General features: G+C 32.9%; 1 protein-coding gene across 6 annotated transcripts in view; it reads right to left on the reverse strand.

The window, feature by feature from the left end:
* Tanc2 (tetratricopeptide repeat, ankyrin repeat and coiled-coil containing 2) overlaps window positions 1-16,963 on the reverse strand; it is a 386,320-nt gene that overhangs the window by 300,106 nt on the left and 69,251 nt on the right. For all 6 annotated transcript variants that reach the window (XM_005402230.2, XM_005402228.2, XM_005402226.1 and 3 more), the window contains exon 2: window positions 11,338-11,409. In XM_005402230.2, the coding sequence (XP_005402287.1) occupies window positions 11,338-11,409 (72 nt within the window). The remainder of the gene's footprint in view (window positions 1-11,337; window positions 11,410-16,963) is intronic.

The raw sequence follows: 16,963 nt of genomic DNA on the forward strand, positions 1-16,963 counted from the left end.
TCAGCACAAATATAGGACTAGAAATAAAGACATTTCAGAAGGATTTATCATGTATGTTCAAATTTTCCAAGTATTATCTAGCCAACAACAAATTTGTACTTTAAATACCAGAATAAAAGGTTCTCAATACATACTAACAATAACAGTGATTTTAAAATTAGTGTGGATAAATATAAAATAGAGTTTTTCTATGAAAAATAATACAGATTTTACAGTATTATTCTGTAAATTAAACTGATTATGTGGAGGCACTTACTGTGTAATGTGCTACATACATACTACTAAGTGTTAAATTCATTTTTTTTTATTTCTAAAGCAATTTACATTGAACCCTAAATGATTTTTATCTGAATGATAAACTACTAAAATGACTAAACAATCCTATACATTAGTGACACTACTATATCTATTCTAACATTAAGAGAAAAAATAATACACTGAGTCTGAACATAATTTTTCTCATCATTATAATTAACCAGATGGTTCAATAAAGAAATTTTTATAATTTTCCAGACTGAAGTATAATTTGTATGTATTTCAAGGATATAACATCTCTTATCTTCTAAATATTTTACAAGTCTGCAAGTAAAGAGAACTGGAATATGGTATATCTGACAGTTGAATATTACTACATATACACCAGCATGTATTAATCAATTCAAGTGGGCTACAAATCATGAGAATCATGCAAAGCCAAACACCATATATATTTTCCCAATCTTTCCAACATAAGCTGTTTCATGGGCATTATTATATTCATACACACCTTGTATATCAAGTCCTAATAGCTGCCTCCTGGTATTTTTACAAAAATGAGTAAGAACTAGGTTTCAACCCTACCACATTGGTTCATGCACCTATCTAATATCTACAACAAAATTAATTAAATTCACGTACATATAACCTATATGAAAATATTTAATGCATAAAATAGAACTGATATAACAAAAAATTATGAAGTAGCTAAATATTCCTGAAATAACCAAAACAAGAATTCTAGAGCTCCCTTCATCATATTTAATGACCTAAATACAAGGCATTAGTACCATGTTAGATAAAACGACCCTACTGCTAATGAACTAGGTTACTAGGAAAAACAGATCTAAAAGACAAATTAAGACAAACTATAGTAAAAAATATAACTCAGTTATATACAATACACTATTAGAAAGTAGAAAATAATCACCCAACTTTAGGAGGTCATACTGGGATTAAATTGGTACCATTAATTTTACAGCTATATACAAAAGCCTCAGTTCGTAAATCAATAGACTATGGACTGTTCGGACCAAATGCTTACATTTCAACAAATTTTCAGCACTACTTTATTTTTTCAGTTTCAAAAGTAATAGCAGTGAATACTAACTAGGTCAATATTTGGCCTAGATACATACTTTCCTGAGCACACTAAGCACAAGACATTCACTCACTCATTTAACAAAATACTGATAAATTTTTACATGCCTGTGTCCTAGGGCTACAGTGTCCTAGGAAATTCACAAGAAACCTTACTCCTAGTAGTTGAGATGACAATAAGTAATTAACAGCTTCATTTCAGATAGTGATTAAGTAATATGAAGGTTAGAGCCGGGTGTTTAGATATGATGATCACAGAAAGTCTCATTTTACCCAAGTAGAAATCTGCAGCCTTTTATGCAGGAAAGAGCTTTGCTAAGACAACATTCTCAACATATTGAGCAAAAAGGCCAGCACAGTTGAAACAAGATAAGTAAGGGAGGACGTGGTAGGAGCAGAGTTAGAGTACTAGAAAAAGGGCAAACCCGGAAGGGTCACATAGGAAATGATAAGGACTTCAGAGCTTTCTCTCTCGCTTTTTTATTTTATTTTTTACTTTTATCAGTACATGTTGCAGTACAAAGATTACATTTACTGTAGGGACTTGGCACACATACGTATTTCAATTCCCTTCTTTTTTCCTCCTCTTTCCACCTCCTTTTATTTTTCCAGCATCAGATTCATTTATTTGTCTTAGAAGAGCTTATAAAATTAATTATCATATATACAGATTGAAAACCAGAGTAGTAGGCTTAAGAACATATAGTACATGTAAGACAATTGCACTAAGCCAAAGTACACTTTTAAATACATTATCTGCACTGGATTATAAAGCCTTTGTTTTTTTCTTTCTCTTTTTTTCCTATTACCTGTCTTTGTCTCGTACTTTAAATAGACAGACAGACAGAAAGACAGAGATTTTCATATAACAGAAACCATGCAATATTTAAGCTTCTGTATCTGAGTTACTTCATGTAACAGTTTGACCTCAAGGTATATCCATTTTCCTACAAATGACTCAAGTTTATTTATCTTCTTTCTTTTTTCTTTGGGCTTTGTGACATAGGGTCCCAATATGCAGTTCAGGCTCACTTTGAATTTATTATGTAGCTCAGGCTGGTTTCAAACTCATAGTGATACTCCTGCCTCAGCCTTTGGAGTGTAAGGATTATAGGCATACACCACCACACCCATCTAAGCTTATCCTTTATGGCAGAGTAGTACTCCAATATTTATACAGAACACATTTTTAACCCATTCATCTGTTAAAACACATACTGTTTCCAGGATTTAGCTATTATGAATTGTGTTACTATAAACATGAGTATGCATACATCACTGTGGTATGATGTCTTTAATTCTTTTGGGAAGATACCTCTACTTTTAGTTTTCTGAAGATTCCCCATACTGATTTTCATAGTAGTTCTATCCATTTACAGTCCCACCAACAATGGAGAAGAGTTCCTTTTCCCCTACAGCTTCACCAGCATTTTTTATTGGCTGACTGCTTGATGGCAGCCATTCTATCTGAAGTGAGATGAAATTTCAGTGGTTCTATTTGTATTTCTCCAACAGCCAGCAATGTTGAACATTTTTTCCATCTATCTGTTGGCCATTTATATTTTTTCATCTGAGAAGTATCTATTCATTTCAGATGCCTATTTTTTAATTGGGTCTTCAAATTGGGGGGTCTAATTTTTTTTAGTTCTTTATGTATTCTAGATATTAGTCTTTTGCCTGAATAGCTGGTAAAATTTTTTCCCCATTCTGTAGGCTATCTCTTCACTGTGGGTGGTTTCCTTCACTGTGAGGAGCTTTTTAATATGATGTGATCCTATTTGTTGATTCTTGGAATTATTTCCTGTACAACCAGGATTTCATTCAGAATGTCTTTGCCTGTGCCTATGTCTTCAAGACAATATGTTCTGTTCTAATGTTTAGTTCTCTGATCCATTTTGGTTTGGGTTTAGTGCATAGAGACATGGGTCTATATTTGACCTTCAGCATGTGGAAAGCCAGTTTTCCCAGAACCATTTGTTAAAAAGAATATCTTTATTCCAGTGAAGGGACTTGTCCCCTTTGTCAAAAAAATAATAGCTCTGGAGCTTATTCTCAATGTAAGGAGCCACTAACTACTTTTTCTTCAATTTTGGGTAAATATATTATTCAATTTGTTTAGTAAGAGCACTACTGCCATCCAATGGAAAAACAGACCGTTTATGAGTAAAAATGGAAATAGTATGATAGGTTAGTATGCCATTGTAATAGTAAAGGAAAGAAGTGATGGCAATTTAGATTAATAGTTGTTATACAAAATGATGGTAATTTAGAAACAACATAGCTGTGTGTGGTGGTGCATGCCCATAATACCAGCATTTGGAAAAAAGGAAGCAGGATGAATGCCATGAGTTTGAGATCAGCATGGGCTACATGGCTCAAGGCCAGCCTGAACTTATAGAGCAAGCTGTGCCAAAAAAAAAAAACCAAAAAATAAATTTTTTGAAAAATGAAAAGGAAAAAGGACCGGGGATGTAGCTCAGTGTGAAGGCCCTAGGTTCCATCACCAGTACTGAAAAAAATGTCTTTGGAAACAATATAGCAGTATGGAAACGACAAAAGTTCATTTTAAGGAAGAAATATTTAAAGCACTATAAAATAAAACAAAATGCCAAGACTTGAGGAGAAATATTAAGAGAGCATGGAAAATAAAAACAAAATTCAACTTGCTTGAGGAACTGTGCCCCAGAGCATGTGCAAGAAGGTAACTCTGACCTCATGTTTCCAGGACTTGGTTTAAGGATAGAAGCAAGAGACGCAAGGAGCAGAAGCACCTAGGAAAGCAACCTAAATAAGTAGAGTGTAAATACCCAGGCCATCTCCTGCATGTAACATAATAAACAGAAAACACCGAGGTCTCTGTCCCTACACAGGAGCAGTAAGTATTGCTGCGTGTGAGTCACAGTACACTGTACCACTGCTTTTTAGTCTTTTGTAAGATCAAGTGCAGAACACACTGTACCCTCAGAGTCAGATCAGAAACCAACATAGCTGATTAACACACAAAGGAGAGAAGGTAAGGCACTGGCACACTCAAGCGATACCTTACATGTCTATTACTGGAAGAAAAAAACACCAAATAAAAATTGGAGCCACAATCAGAGCCCATTATCAGGTAACATGCACTTATATGGGGATATCAATTATGTAGAATCAGTATTTGTTCTGAACTGATTAGCATCAGTCTTATTTGATTGATATTTATAGCCTTCTAGTTATTCAATATTTTGAGTATCATTGCTCCAGACAGGCAAACACCGTATTATTATATAATAAAATTGGAAGGGTTTGGGGTCTAGGTTAAGATGGAATAAGCACATTCCACCTTAATCAAATGTAACTAAAGCCCCTGAATGTAACTGAAAACCTCTGTAAGAATAAGATAGCACACCGAGGACTTAGAAAGGAAATACACAAACTCTGAAAGAAAACCAGAATCCAAAACATTACCAATTCAGTGATGTTTCCTGTTTTGTTTTTTGTTTAAGTCCTGAAAACTCCCAGCCTGAATTTAAATACTAAAACTATATAGCAAGAACAAACAAAAAAGAATACAAGGTAAGTCTTTCTCCTTTGGTTAGAAAGTGGAAAAGTGAGACCTGTGCCCAGGTAAGCCCATTTCCCAAACGGCAGCTACGCCTAAAGACATAAAAATCTGAAAGTGGGAAATTCTCCTTTATAACCAAAGGATTAATGGTATGAGGAGTGCGAGAGAACTACAAGGAGAAACAAACAAATCCACACGTATAATCTGAGATGTCAACACTCCTCTTTTAATAATTGACAGAAGTAGGCAGAAAATCAGCCAAGGATACAGAAGATTTGAACAATACTATTATCAACTTTGCCAAATTAGCATTTGTAGAACCTTTCACGCCACAACAGTGTAATACACATTCATGTTCAGGGCTCACTTAACATCTACTCAAGTAGAACATGGTGGTACATGCCTGTAACCCTGGCACTCTAGAAGGCTAGGGCAGGAGGACTGAAAGTTGAGCTCAGTCTGGGCCATTAAGCCAACTCACATCTCAAAAGTAAAAATAAATTAGAAGTTTTAAAAAGGGCTAAGGATGTAGCCCAGTGTGAAAGCCTTAGCTTCAATCACCAGTACTGTCCACCACCTCCCAGATTAAAACAGATCATTTTCAGGGCCATAAAGCAGGCTTAGTAAATTTAAAACAATTCGGGGCCGGGGATATAGCTCAGCAGTATAAGCACTTTCCTGGCAAGGCTGAGGTCATGAGTTCGATTCCCAGTACCAAAAAAAAAAAAAAAAAAAAAAAATTAGAACAATTCAACTTGTAAAAATTATGTTCTCTTACCACAAAGAAATTAAAGTAGTAATCAATGAAGACATCCGAAAATTTTCCAGATGAATGCAAATTATATCAATATACTTCTAAACAACACTTTAGTCAAAGAAGGAGGAGTACTTTGAGTTTAATGAAAATACGAAAAGCTAGGAAACAGAGCCACTGAAACACACAGAGGAAAACTAATAGCACTAAACTTATATATAGTACTAGAAAAGAAAAAGAACAGCATCAATAAACTCAGCTTCTACCTTAAAAATACAGACAGAGAATTAAACCCAAAGTAGGCAGAAGGGCATAATGAATATAATGAAACAGAAAAACTATATATAAAATAAATAAATATTAAAAGTAATTCTGTGAGATCCATAAAACTGACTAAAACTTGGTCCAGAAGGATTACCACAAAATGAAAAAAATGCCCACACTACCAATCAGATGAGAGAGGTGATTTCAACATAGATTCTACACATACTAAAATTGCATTCAAGAAGAAACACAGCTAGGCACACTGGTGCATGCCTGTAATCCCAACTATCAGCCAGACTGAGGCAGGAGGATTGCAAATTTGAGGGCAGTCTGAGAAATTTAGGGTCAATGGTAGAGTGTCTCTTGGTTTAATCCTTAATACATAAAAAAGAAAAAAAAACTCAATTTAAATATTCCTATATTTACTAAAGATTCGAATTTGTATTAAAATCTTCCAGAAAAGAAAATTCCAGACCCAGATGAATTCCTGAGAGACTATATCAAATACTTATGGATGAACCAAAATAGTAACAATTCTATACAAAACATTCTAGAAAACTGAAGGAGAAAAAAGCCTCTCAATTTTCACCTTATGAAATCAGCATTGCTCTGATACTAAAACCAGACAAAACATAAGAAAACTAAAGATCAAAATCTCACATGGATGTAAAACTAATTTAAGTTCTTAGCAAATCAAATCCATCCACCATACAAAAACAAACCACAGGCCAGATTTCCCTGCCCTGCTTTTAGTACACTGTTTCCCTACCATAATGATCTAAATCAAGTAGATAACGAAAACATTTGTAACCACACACTGACAAAAACTGGCAAGGTTTACTATTTAAGGTGACTGGCTTGCCGGGCATGGTGGTGCACACCCGTACTCCCAGCACGGGAGAATGAGGCAGGAGGATCATTGCGAGTTCCAGACCAGCCTGGGCTACCAAGTGAGCTCAAGGCCAGCCTGAACTGCACTGCGAGACTGTCACCAAAATGACAAAAACAAACAAACAAAAAAGGTGACTGGCATGGATGTCAGCTACAGTGGGCACTAGCGAAGGACTGAGGACTTATTCTGATGTCTCTATACAATATTTATTTTTCTCAAAGTTCAGGACTTTATTTTGCTTACTGCTTTAAATATTTCTTATTAACTCAACTCTGAGCCATTCACTTGTATAAAACTTTTCTGAAAAAAACTGTGTGAGGTTGCTATCAATCTAAAGAAGAATTTTCTGGAGGTTCCTAACATCTTCCAAACTGGACTGGCAGCTCTCTATCCCTGTCTTTACATTGTCATCCTGAAAGACTTTTCTCCTTTACTGACTTTCCTACAACCCATTCTGCTCACTAGATGGGCTTTCAAGGAGTTTTCCTAAAGGTAAGATGGGGACCTCAACTCGCCCTACCCTTGTAGTAAGCTGTAGGTTCCTCAACTTACATCACAGAAAAGAATTTTAGGATGTGTTAGTGAAAGGCATAGATAGATTTATTAGACAAAGTTTAGAAAGTTACACTCGGAGAAAATAGAATGCAGGCTCACAAAAGAGCAGCACGTTGTGGTCTTTGGGTGAGAATATTTATGTGGTTTGGTGGTGTCCTCAAGATGGGCAATCCAGAACGCATACTGCTAAAGTCGAGCTATCTGCTACAGATACCAAATGTAAGCCATCTGCATGTATTTGAAGTTTAAAGGTGTGGCACCTAAATAATAGCACACTTTCCTTGAGGTGTAAGTCTGGAATGTATCCATCTACACTACCAGAGGACAAATGCAGACTCTGTTTATAGGTGAAAAGCACAGGCTCAATCTATATAAGAAATGCATGAGAGCCCAAATTACAGAAGTATTGTATTTTTAATGCTCTTAGAAGCTTTTTTTTTTTTTTTTTTTTCCAGTGAGTTTTCTGGAAGGGAATAAAGAAATCATGACCTTGGATAACTTTGTGTCCCGAAGCCGCCGTTTTCTTACTTATAATTTTTCTTTCCTCCTTTCTATCTACTGTTATTTTTTCTATCCTAGTTAATTTCTTTCTTCTATTTGGCTGATTTTCTAATTTTGATAGATCACATCCTCCAGAAGATTCCTAAGAAAGGGTATAAGACAGCCCAATTATTTTTGACAACTTGTATGTCTTAAAATATTTTAATTTTAAAATACTTCAGCCATTTTATTTCTTATTTTGAGACAGGGTCTCCCCAAGTTGCCTAAGCTGGCCTCAAACTTGTGATTTTCCTATCTCAGTCTCCTGAGAAACTGCAACTACAGGAATATACTACCTTGTCAGGCTTTAATTTAATCTGATATTTAATTAATAGTTTCAATGCTTTTGAAACTCTAAGATTAAAATTATTTTCTTTCAGAAGCTTGAAGATGATGGTTTCTTCAGTCTCCAGTGGTACCATTAAGAAATCCAAAGACCAATTGATTTCTATTATTTTGTACAAGACGAAGTTTCTTTCCCTCCCTAGAATCACGAAAGATCTCTTGGGTCTCAGTGATTGGAAATGTTACCACAATGTGCCTTAGTTCGTGTCCCTTCCCATCTACTGTCTATGGAAGCATTTTAATGGAGAAATTCACGTTCTTAGTATGAAAGTTCTCCTGAATCATTTTGTTGGTGATTGTTTCCCCATTCTTGCTGCTCTTTCATTTGCGAACTACTACCATTTGAATACTGAAATTCCTGGATGGTTCCTGTAAGTTTCTTAACACTCTGTTTCTTTCCTATCTTTTCTATCACTGGTCCTTTTGTTTTACTTTTCCAGATTCCTTCAATATTAATTTCTAATATTTCTATGGAGCTTTGACTTCTGCTATCAGAATTTCAATAGTTAGGAGCCATTTTATAAAGTCATCACATTACATTTTTATAGTATCTCCTTGTCTCATGCTGTATTATTTTCTTATTTCTGCTCTGCGAAACTTACAAGTTGCTTTATTTTGTTTAATTTCCATATTTCACACATTTGAAGGTTTCTTCAAATACCTAGTAATTCTTACTTAGCTATTCATATTTAAGAGGATAGGACTGAAATACTGAGTGGGAGTTTTGATGCCTGATGCAGTCTTAGTTGGGCTGTTTAGGAATCCGAATGAGTACATCTGTAGGTCTTTCTTTTCAGTCAGATACTCCAGAAAAGATTTTTCTACCCTCCTGGCTGGAATTTAAAGACCTAACTGGCATTAGCTTGAGTCCAGGAGAATAAAGATAGGAGAAAAAAAGCTGATGTCCAATTTTCCTATTTCCCTCAACTATGCTTGGCATCTCCGTCTATAGTCTGTTTTCTCCCCTTTCCAAAGAATAAATGTTAGGCTTTGCCAAGGCTGGGCTGAGAAACTACGCAGTTGCCCGGCTGGCTGCTCAGCTGGGTTTTAGGCCTTCCCTGGAACTCATTACTTCTTCAACCGATGTTCAAGTTTCCTTTTACCTCCATCTCCACATGCTGTCATTCTTCAGCTTTATGAGACCTCCACAGAGTAAGTCAGGTTGTTTTGTAACTTTCACTGCAATGAATCTAGAGTTAAATTTTCAATTATTCATACACTCTCTCGTTTCTAAAACTAGATGGATGTTGTCTCCCCTCCAGGCCTTCTTCGCTGAGCTTTTGATGAGTTTCTAAAACGGGTGAGGTACAACTAGGGGCTCACTCATATTTCACTATTAACGTTATTTGTTTCTAATTCATTTCATTACAAATGGCTTTTAAAATTCTTCCACTTGAATAACTATATTATGAAAAAATCTCTTAAGGTACAAAACACGCTCTTACTATTAATTAACTCTGAAAATGATTCAATTCCTGATTACATGAAATTGAGATCAGGTAGTTGTGTTTGGATCATGGAAATCAGCTTTTATTTTTGAAGTTCATCGTTTGTTATTAAAATCTAATTATACTTACTGATTTGAAAATGATTTTAACTCTTTGGGAATAAAATCAATTAATAATTTCACATATCTATACCTGTGACATTTACTACTCTCTTTAAAATAAAATTTTTAAGAAGAAAATTATTTAACAATGATCACTATAATTTTTTTAATTTTTAGGATTTATATACACAATCATTTTCTTTCTTAATTTCCTTTTTTATATTAAAATGTTTATAGGGAAAAGAAAGTAGATAAATTCCTAACACTTATAATACATGGATAATATTTAAGAATGAAAAATGTTGGGTTAAGTATATTATTTCTTTTTATTGTTTAACAAAAATTTTTATAGAAACAGTACAGCTCTAAAACTTGGGAAAAGAGAAGTTGCAGAAAACAGAAACCAAGACTATGGAGTAAATGAACCTAGAATTTTTATAGGGTTAAAACAGTACACATTTATAAATTAAACTTTATTTTATTTTATCTGTTACTAAAGATTTTCTGAAAACCAAACTCAGTAAGTAATGGCCTGAAAGCATTTCATCAGGTGTGTCCTCAACTCTCATTGTCTTAAAGATCAACTCATTGATTCAACAGCATTTATTTAATGACTACTATATTTCAGATGTTTATTTTTGGCACTGAGGATACAACAATAAACAAAACAAACAGAAGCTATGCTACCATGGAATATTCATTCTGTTTTGAACACAGAATATATACAGAGTAAATATGAATATGATCATTACTATGACAAAAAGGAATTTGGAGATGGACAAGGGTCATGCAATTTTAAATAGGTTGTTGAGGAAAGGGCTATCAGAAGATTTCACTGACATGAAATGTTTTTACGTTGTCATTTCAAAAAAATTAAAAGCCTGTAACAATAAATTCTAGGTTGAAAAGGAAAATTAATGGTGAAGCTCTACATCATTTCCAATGTTTTTTTTTATTACTCATTACTGTCTTTGATTGTTTGATCAATCTTACATTCTTATGTCTGGTGGACTGAGCAACTTTGTTGAAGATAACAGTATGTAATGTAGCAACCACTGTTAATTCCTACATTTTATTTTGAGGTCATGTATATTTTTGTTGTTTTTGTGTTGTTTTGATTTTATCTTCATTGTTTTTTTAATTTTTAAAATAAAAAAATTTTTAAAAAAGTAAAGGAAAATTAGTAGAAAGATCCCAAAATAATACAATTTTACCATCTTTTCTAAGAATTAAAACAACATATATTACATCGATGAAACAAAAGATTTCAACAAATGGTCTTGTTGAAAATCTACTTGTTTACAAAAGTGCTATCTAGACATACACCACAATGCTTCAAAATTTCTTAAAACTTAGTATCTTTAAAGTAACATAAAACCATTTTTAAGTTTTTTATACCTTGAATCAATATTACATAGAAATTTTCAGTATATCATTTATACCCTAAATGAGAAACTACAATATCTAAAGTAGATCCAACAAAAACTTCAGTCTTCAAATTAAGGACTAGAAAAATAGTTGAAATTTAAAATTTTCACCTTGCCCAGAGCGGCCTTGCCGTGAATCTACACTTGACTGTCTTCGATCGGGCGGTTCCTCGCTCCCTCCATCTGCATAAAATAAAAAAGAGCATAAACAAACAGATAACGAGATTGTCATATTTTCTCTAATGCCATCTACATATTAAAACTAGTGTTCCTATCATTTGCTTTCATTTCTTATGATCTAGATCATTAAAATATTTGAGAATTTTTTCTACAAAAACCAACAGTTCTCACACTTATTATAGGAACAGTTTACATTCGGGCCTAAAAATCTAATGAAAGTACAAGTGTTTTTCCCCTCCACTATACATAGTACACTCTACTTAGCATATAATGAAGTAATTTTATCAGCTCTGAAGTTCACCAAATCCAGTTTATAAACTCTAATTTAAAGCAATACCTAAACAAATGACAGCTGTTTATTTGTCTAAAGTACATCAAATAATCCAATCCTTAGGACTCTATGTTTTACTATCATAAACTTCATTTATGTGTTTTAAAAGATATTATTCATTGTAAATAAAGTAAGCACAGTAAAACAGAAAGCAGTACTTTGAAAATGTCTAAAGATATATCTACTTTTAAAAAATGAGACTAAACAACGGTAAAACTTTAACATAATGGTCTAAATGCCTATAAATTTCTTTTCACATTAGCCAAGTTTAAAGTGTATTCAAAACTTAACAATTTCCTTTATGCTTTCTTTTATACAACTACTTAGCTTATTTTTCACATATATGAGTGAGAACTAGTAGCTACAAGCAGAATTAACAAGGACTAATCTTGGCTGTCATCTACTTGTGGTATCGTTTATTTTTTGTCATAGACTCGTGTATTGGTATTTGTCTCTTTTTAAACATGTGACTCACTGACATAGTTTCTTTTTAAGTTAGTTATTACATGTAAGGCTTCGCAAAACTTGAATTCATTTCTCAAGTATGCTTTACAAGTATTATTTTACAGAGGCCTTAGCTAACAAATGTAGGGTTATTCAGTCAATAGATTCCAAAAATATAGTGACAGTCTAAAATAGTGAGTAATGCTCATGTCTGAGTCCAATAATACCTTGGCAACTTTATAAAATATTCCACTAATTTAATCAGTCAAGTCTCCAAAATAATTTAGTAAAAAGAAAATACTCAGTGACAGGTAGCTATATGCTTCATTGTAGTGTGCAAATACTTCTAAAACACAAATCAGTTTAAATATTATTTTGGTTCTGCGGTCACTATGTAAGTTACTACATATGAATAAAATATAATTAGATACGTTGACAAAATAAGATACTCTATGAAATACAAAGGTAAGAATTTTTCCTTTGATAAGTGAAACAGAAATTAAGGGGAAAAAAATCTATCTGTACCTTATCATCCCAGAATGAGTGATGTGCATCTGTTGAAATTAAAAATTTTAATTCTCTAATTTCATATTCCAAAAAAGCAATTCTGTAATTTATATGGATTCTTCTTCTAAGGCTTAGTGTTTTAACTGGACCAACTCACACTTAACTGTTAGGTCTAGGATCTCTTGCCTTGTACTTTCGTAACTTTATATCCAAAATATCAGAAAGTCTTAAAGTATTTCTTCTTTATAATACCTAAGAAGAGAGAGACAGGCAGCTAACATTTACTACTTACTATGTACCAAGTACTCTGTATAGTACTCAAACCTCTCTGAAGTAAAAATCTATCTCACAGATGAGGACTCTGAAACTAATGGTGACTAACTGGAATCAACTGATAAAACCAGTAAAGATGAAACTCAATTTTAATCCAAGGCAGTGAGTTAATATATCTCTCTTGTACTCAAATTTATTAAATAATTGTTGAATTTGTTAATACGTCTCCATTTCATTTTACTCACATAAAAATACCTTCGAAGAGTATAATTCAGTAACTACAGCAGTACTTCCTTTACAGAATACAGGGCTAATAAAATGTTATGAAGGTTTAGTCTTACAATTTAAATTTGATTTTCTTATTTGTTTCCAATATAAATCAAAAACCTATTCTCTTAAAAGAAAAATACTTTTCCCCATAGTCCGTGTGTGCTTTCTCCCTCCCTCCCCGCCTCTTTTTTCTATTAAAAAAGATACTGAGAGCTTCTTTTAGCAATGAACTGTCAACAACCAAAATACATTGAAGTACCTCATTACAAATTCTGGAACACTTTGCAGACAATATAAGCTTGCCTCCTCAGGTCTATATTACCATTCTTTACAGTGGATACTATTATGTAAAAAATTCTATTTATAAGGAAGAAATTTTCAGGTTTGTCATTCTGTGTTACCTGTACTTGACAACTAAAGCTCCCAACGTGCATCTATCTATCCTGCATTTTTCTACGAAATCTGTCACTGCAAACTTAGTTATATATGCTTTACAAGGAATTCAAGAAAAATGCTGCCTTAACAAGACATATATTTTAAAAAGGAGGGAAAAGCTAGCTCTCTTTCATAATGCCTACCATGTGAAAACATGATACAATTTTTTTATTTTTTAATGGAGAGGTGAATTACACTGACATAAATATCTCTTGCCAAGTCAACCACATGAGACGGACTTTTTGTTGTTGTTTTTTGGTTTTTTGTTACTATTTTTCCTTTTTTGAGACATGGTCTCACTATGTAGTTCAGGCTAGTCTCAAACTCACATGACACTCCTGATTCAGTCACCCAAATGCTAGGATTATAGGAATGCGCCACCAGGACTGGTTGAGATGGACATTTTTAGTTTATGTATGTTATGATACAGGGTTAACTAGCATATGCTGGAAATTATACCGGGAAAAAATTAAGAACCCTGATCTACCTGTTTGATTTAAAAAAAAAAAAAAAAAAAAAAAAAAACTCTTTAAACACAATTAGAATAATCTGCATTTGAAAAAGCCCTTTAAGTAGCTGCACTGGTATAACTGGATAGAAACTTACAGAAGTGAGTGGCTAAACAAATACATATGATTTTGTTACAATAAATTATAGTTATGGACACTAAAACTTAAAAGTTCCTATAATTTATATGTGTTACAAAATGTTATTCTTTTAATTTTTTCAAGCATTTAGAAATGTAAAAATCATTCTTAGATTATGGGCCATATAAAAACTGGCAGTAACCTAGAAACTGCTCTAAAAGCAGGGAGATTAGTAGGCTAATCAAAGCAATCTGTGAAAAGCAATGACTTGAAAGTAAGTGCAGTAAGGATGAAAGGAAGGCTCTGTAAATGATACATAATCTACTCTATGGGCCTTCAAAAATTTGATGGTAGCATGGGTTCCAGGACCCTTTTATTGGCTCTCTATAGGTGATTTTAAGGATAAATTGTAAACGTTCCCAAAACTACTCTAAAGAAATGCAAGATTTTACTGCTTAATTACATATTACATTTCAATCTTCTCCATGACTAAGAAAAGTATCTCCAAGGTGACTAAAAATGTGTAATTCCTTCTTCCCTCAGTAAAGCTTTATGATTCTTAAATATTCAAACCTAGCATGGTGGCTTATGAATGTAATCCCAGCACTCAAGTGGCTGAGGCTAGCCTGAGCTACATAGTAAGTTTAAGACCAGCCTGAACAAGACCCTGTCTCAAAAACAAAACAAACAAACAAATAAATGGATCAAAGCTGCAATTTTAGGCACATTAGCTCCATTGTGTAAAGTACATTGTATGATACATCTATATATTTATATAGAAATACAACCAAGGACATATTTTAGTCTTGATACTACTGTTTGATGCTACAGTTCCTAAATAAAACACTGTTGAAAGCCACAATTTATAAATTATATTGTGGTATCATTTCCTATTTTCATAAAAAACTAATGTGATATATGTTTGAATGATAATCAGATTTAAAGCCAAAATTTATCTGAATATTCAGCACAGTTATAAAATTTTCTGTATGCAATTATTTTTGCTTAAATATTCTATAAAAGTAAATAAAAAAGTATGAGCAGACCATCCAAAATTTCTACTGGTAACTTTTCTCCAAATGTAGGATGAAAACAACTGCATATCACAAAGACAGAGGCAGAATAAAAGAATGTAACACTTCTCTATGGATGACATACTCCTTTTACTCAATTTCTAATTATAATTTATCTAATTATTACTTAATTTCTAATTATTATGAGAAGTTTCCACAAATAAAGCACAATGAACACAGTAATCACTAAAGAATCTGAGATACATACCATATCACACAATTGTAAGCTACAAAACAATGTATCTATAAAAGAGATACAAAAGTAAGAACTTTCTAGAATGTCTAATTTGCACTGTTTTTAGATTTCAAAGGTTACTAGGAAATGTGTGGGAATATATACTCACATATGAACACAAAAAATCCGCATGTACATAAAATGACCTGAGTTTTAGTCTCATACCTGTCACTTTTGAGATTCTATAAGTATCAGCATTCTTATCTGTAAAAATGAGATCTTACTTTTCTCTTAAAGTTGTTGTGAGGTTCAAATCAGCTAATATATATGAAAGAACTTTGTAATCTCTAAATTGGTGATTTTTCCATCAGGAGCAAAAGTGGGACTTTAGGGACTATCTGGAGATATTTTTGGTTTCTGGAAATGGATATAGGCTGGGGACACTGGTAAACAGCCAAGAATTCACAGGATAGTCTCTCTGACAATAATAATTATTTGATCCAACATGTCAGTAGTGCTAGTAATTGAGAAGCCTTGCTCTACATATTCATAATAAAATGTTTATAGTAATCACAACCATACAAATTTAATTTTTATTGTGATTTTTTTCAAATACACAAAATTATAGTGAAAAACATAACACACACTGATGTACGCAACTACCAAACCTTAACAAATCTTAACAATTTCCTACATTTGCATCAATTTGTTTTAAAGAAATTATTTAGAGAAATACAACACTAGTGGCTATACAGAGCTGATATTTTCTTCATGCTCTTCTCCAATACAATTTCCTTTCCTCAAAAATCCTTCACTAAAGAAATTAGTCTTAACTTAGTATGCGACTTTACATCCATGGTTTAATACTCAATGTATTACACGTATGTGTTTCCACAGATGTTTACATTATGTAAGGGGAATGCATTCATGGCATTCAGAAATTTGCTATTTTCATTTAATATTTAGGTTTTGAAACTGATTTGTATGAATACATTTAGTTCTTTATAATTCTTTTTAACACAGGAAATCTATGGTATAAATATATCACAATTTATTTCTTCTCTTACTAATGAAAATTTAAGTAGTTTTCATACTGATAGTATTTATGGAAGCCTACAATAAACCACATTCTTTGGCACATGTTCAGTCTCATTGGATGTAAGCTCCTTGTGCACAAGTTCAGGATCAAGAAGTAGAATTAGTAAATCAAATGATAAAAAAACTTAATAAAAGCAACCAAATTTCTCTCAAATAGTTGCACTCAATTTTTATTTCCCAGGAAAAGTGAATGCTTTCATTTCTTCATATCCTCATAAATACTTAATAAGCTTTTTCATCTCTCCTAATCTAAAAAATGTAAATTAGTATGTGATCTTTAAATTGCATTTCCCTCATCAATAATGAAGCTGAGTATGTTTATTGGCCTTTTGATGCTTATGTATTCTCGTTTATGTCCTCTATT

The sequence above is a fragment of the Chinchilla lanigera genome, unplaced genomic scaffold, assembly GCF_000276665.1.
Source record: "Chinchilla lanigera isolate Chin_1 unplaced genomic scaffold, ChiLan1.0 scaffold00077, whole genome shotgun sequence".
Classification (NCBI taxonomy): domain Eukaryota; kingdom Metazoa; phylum Chordata; class Mammalia; order Rodentia; family Chinchillidae; genus Chinchilla; species Chinchilla lanigera.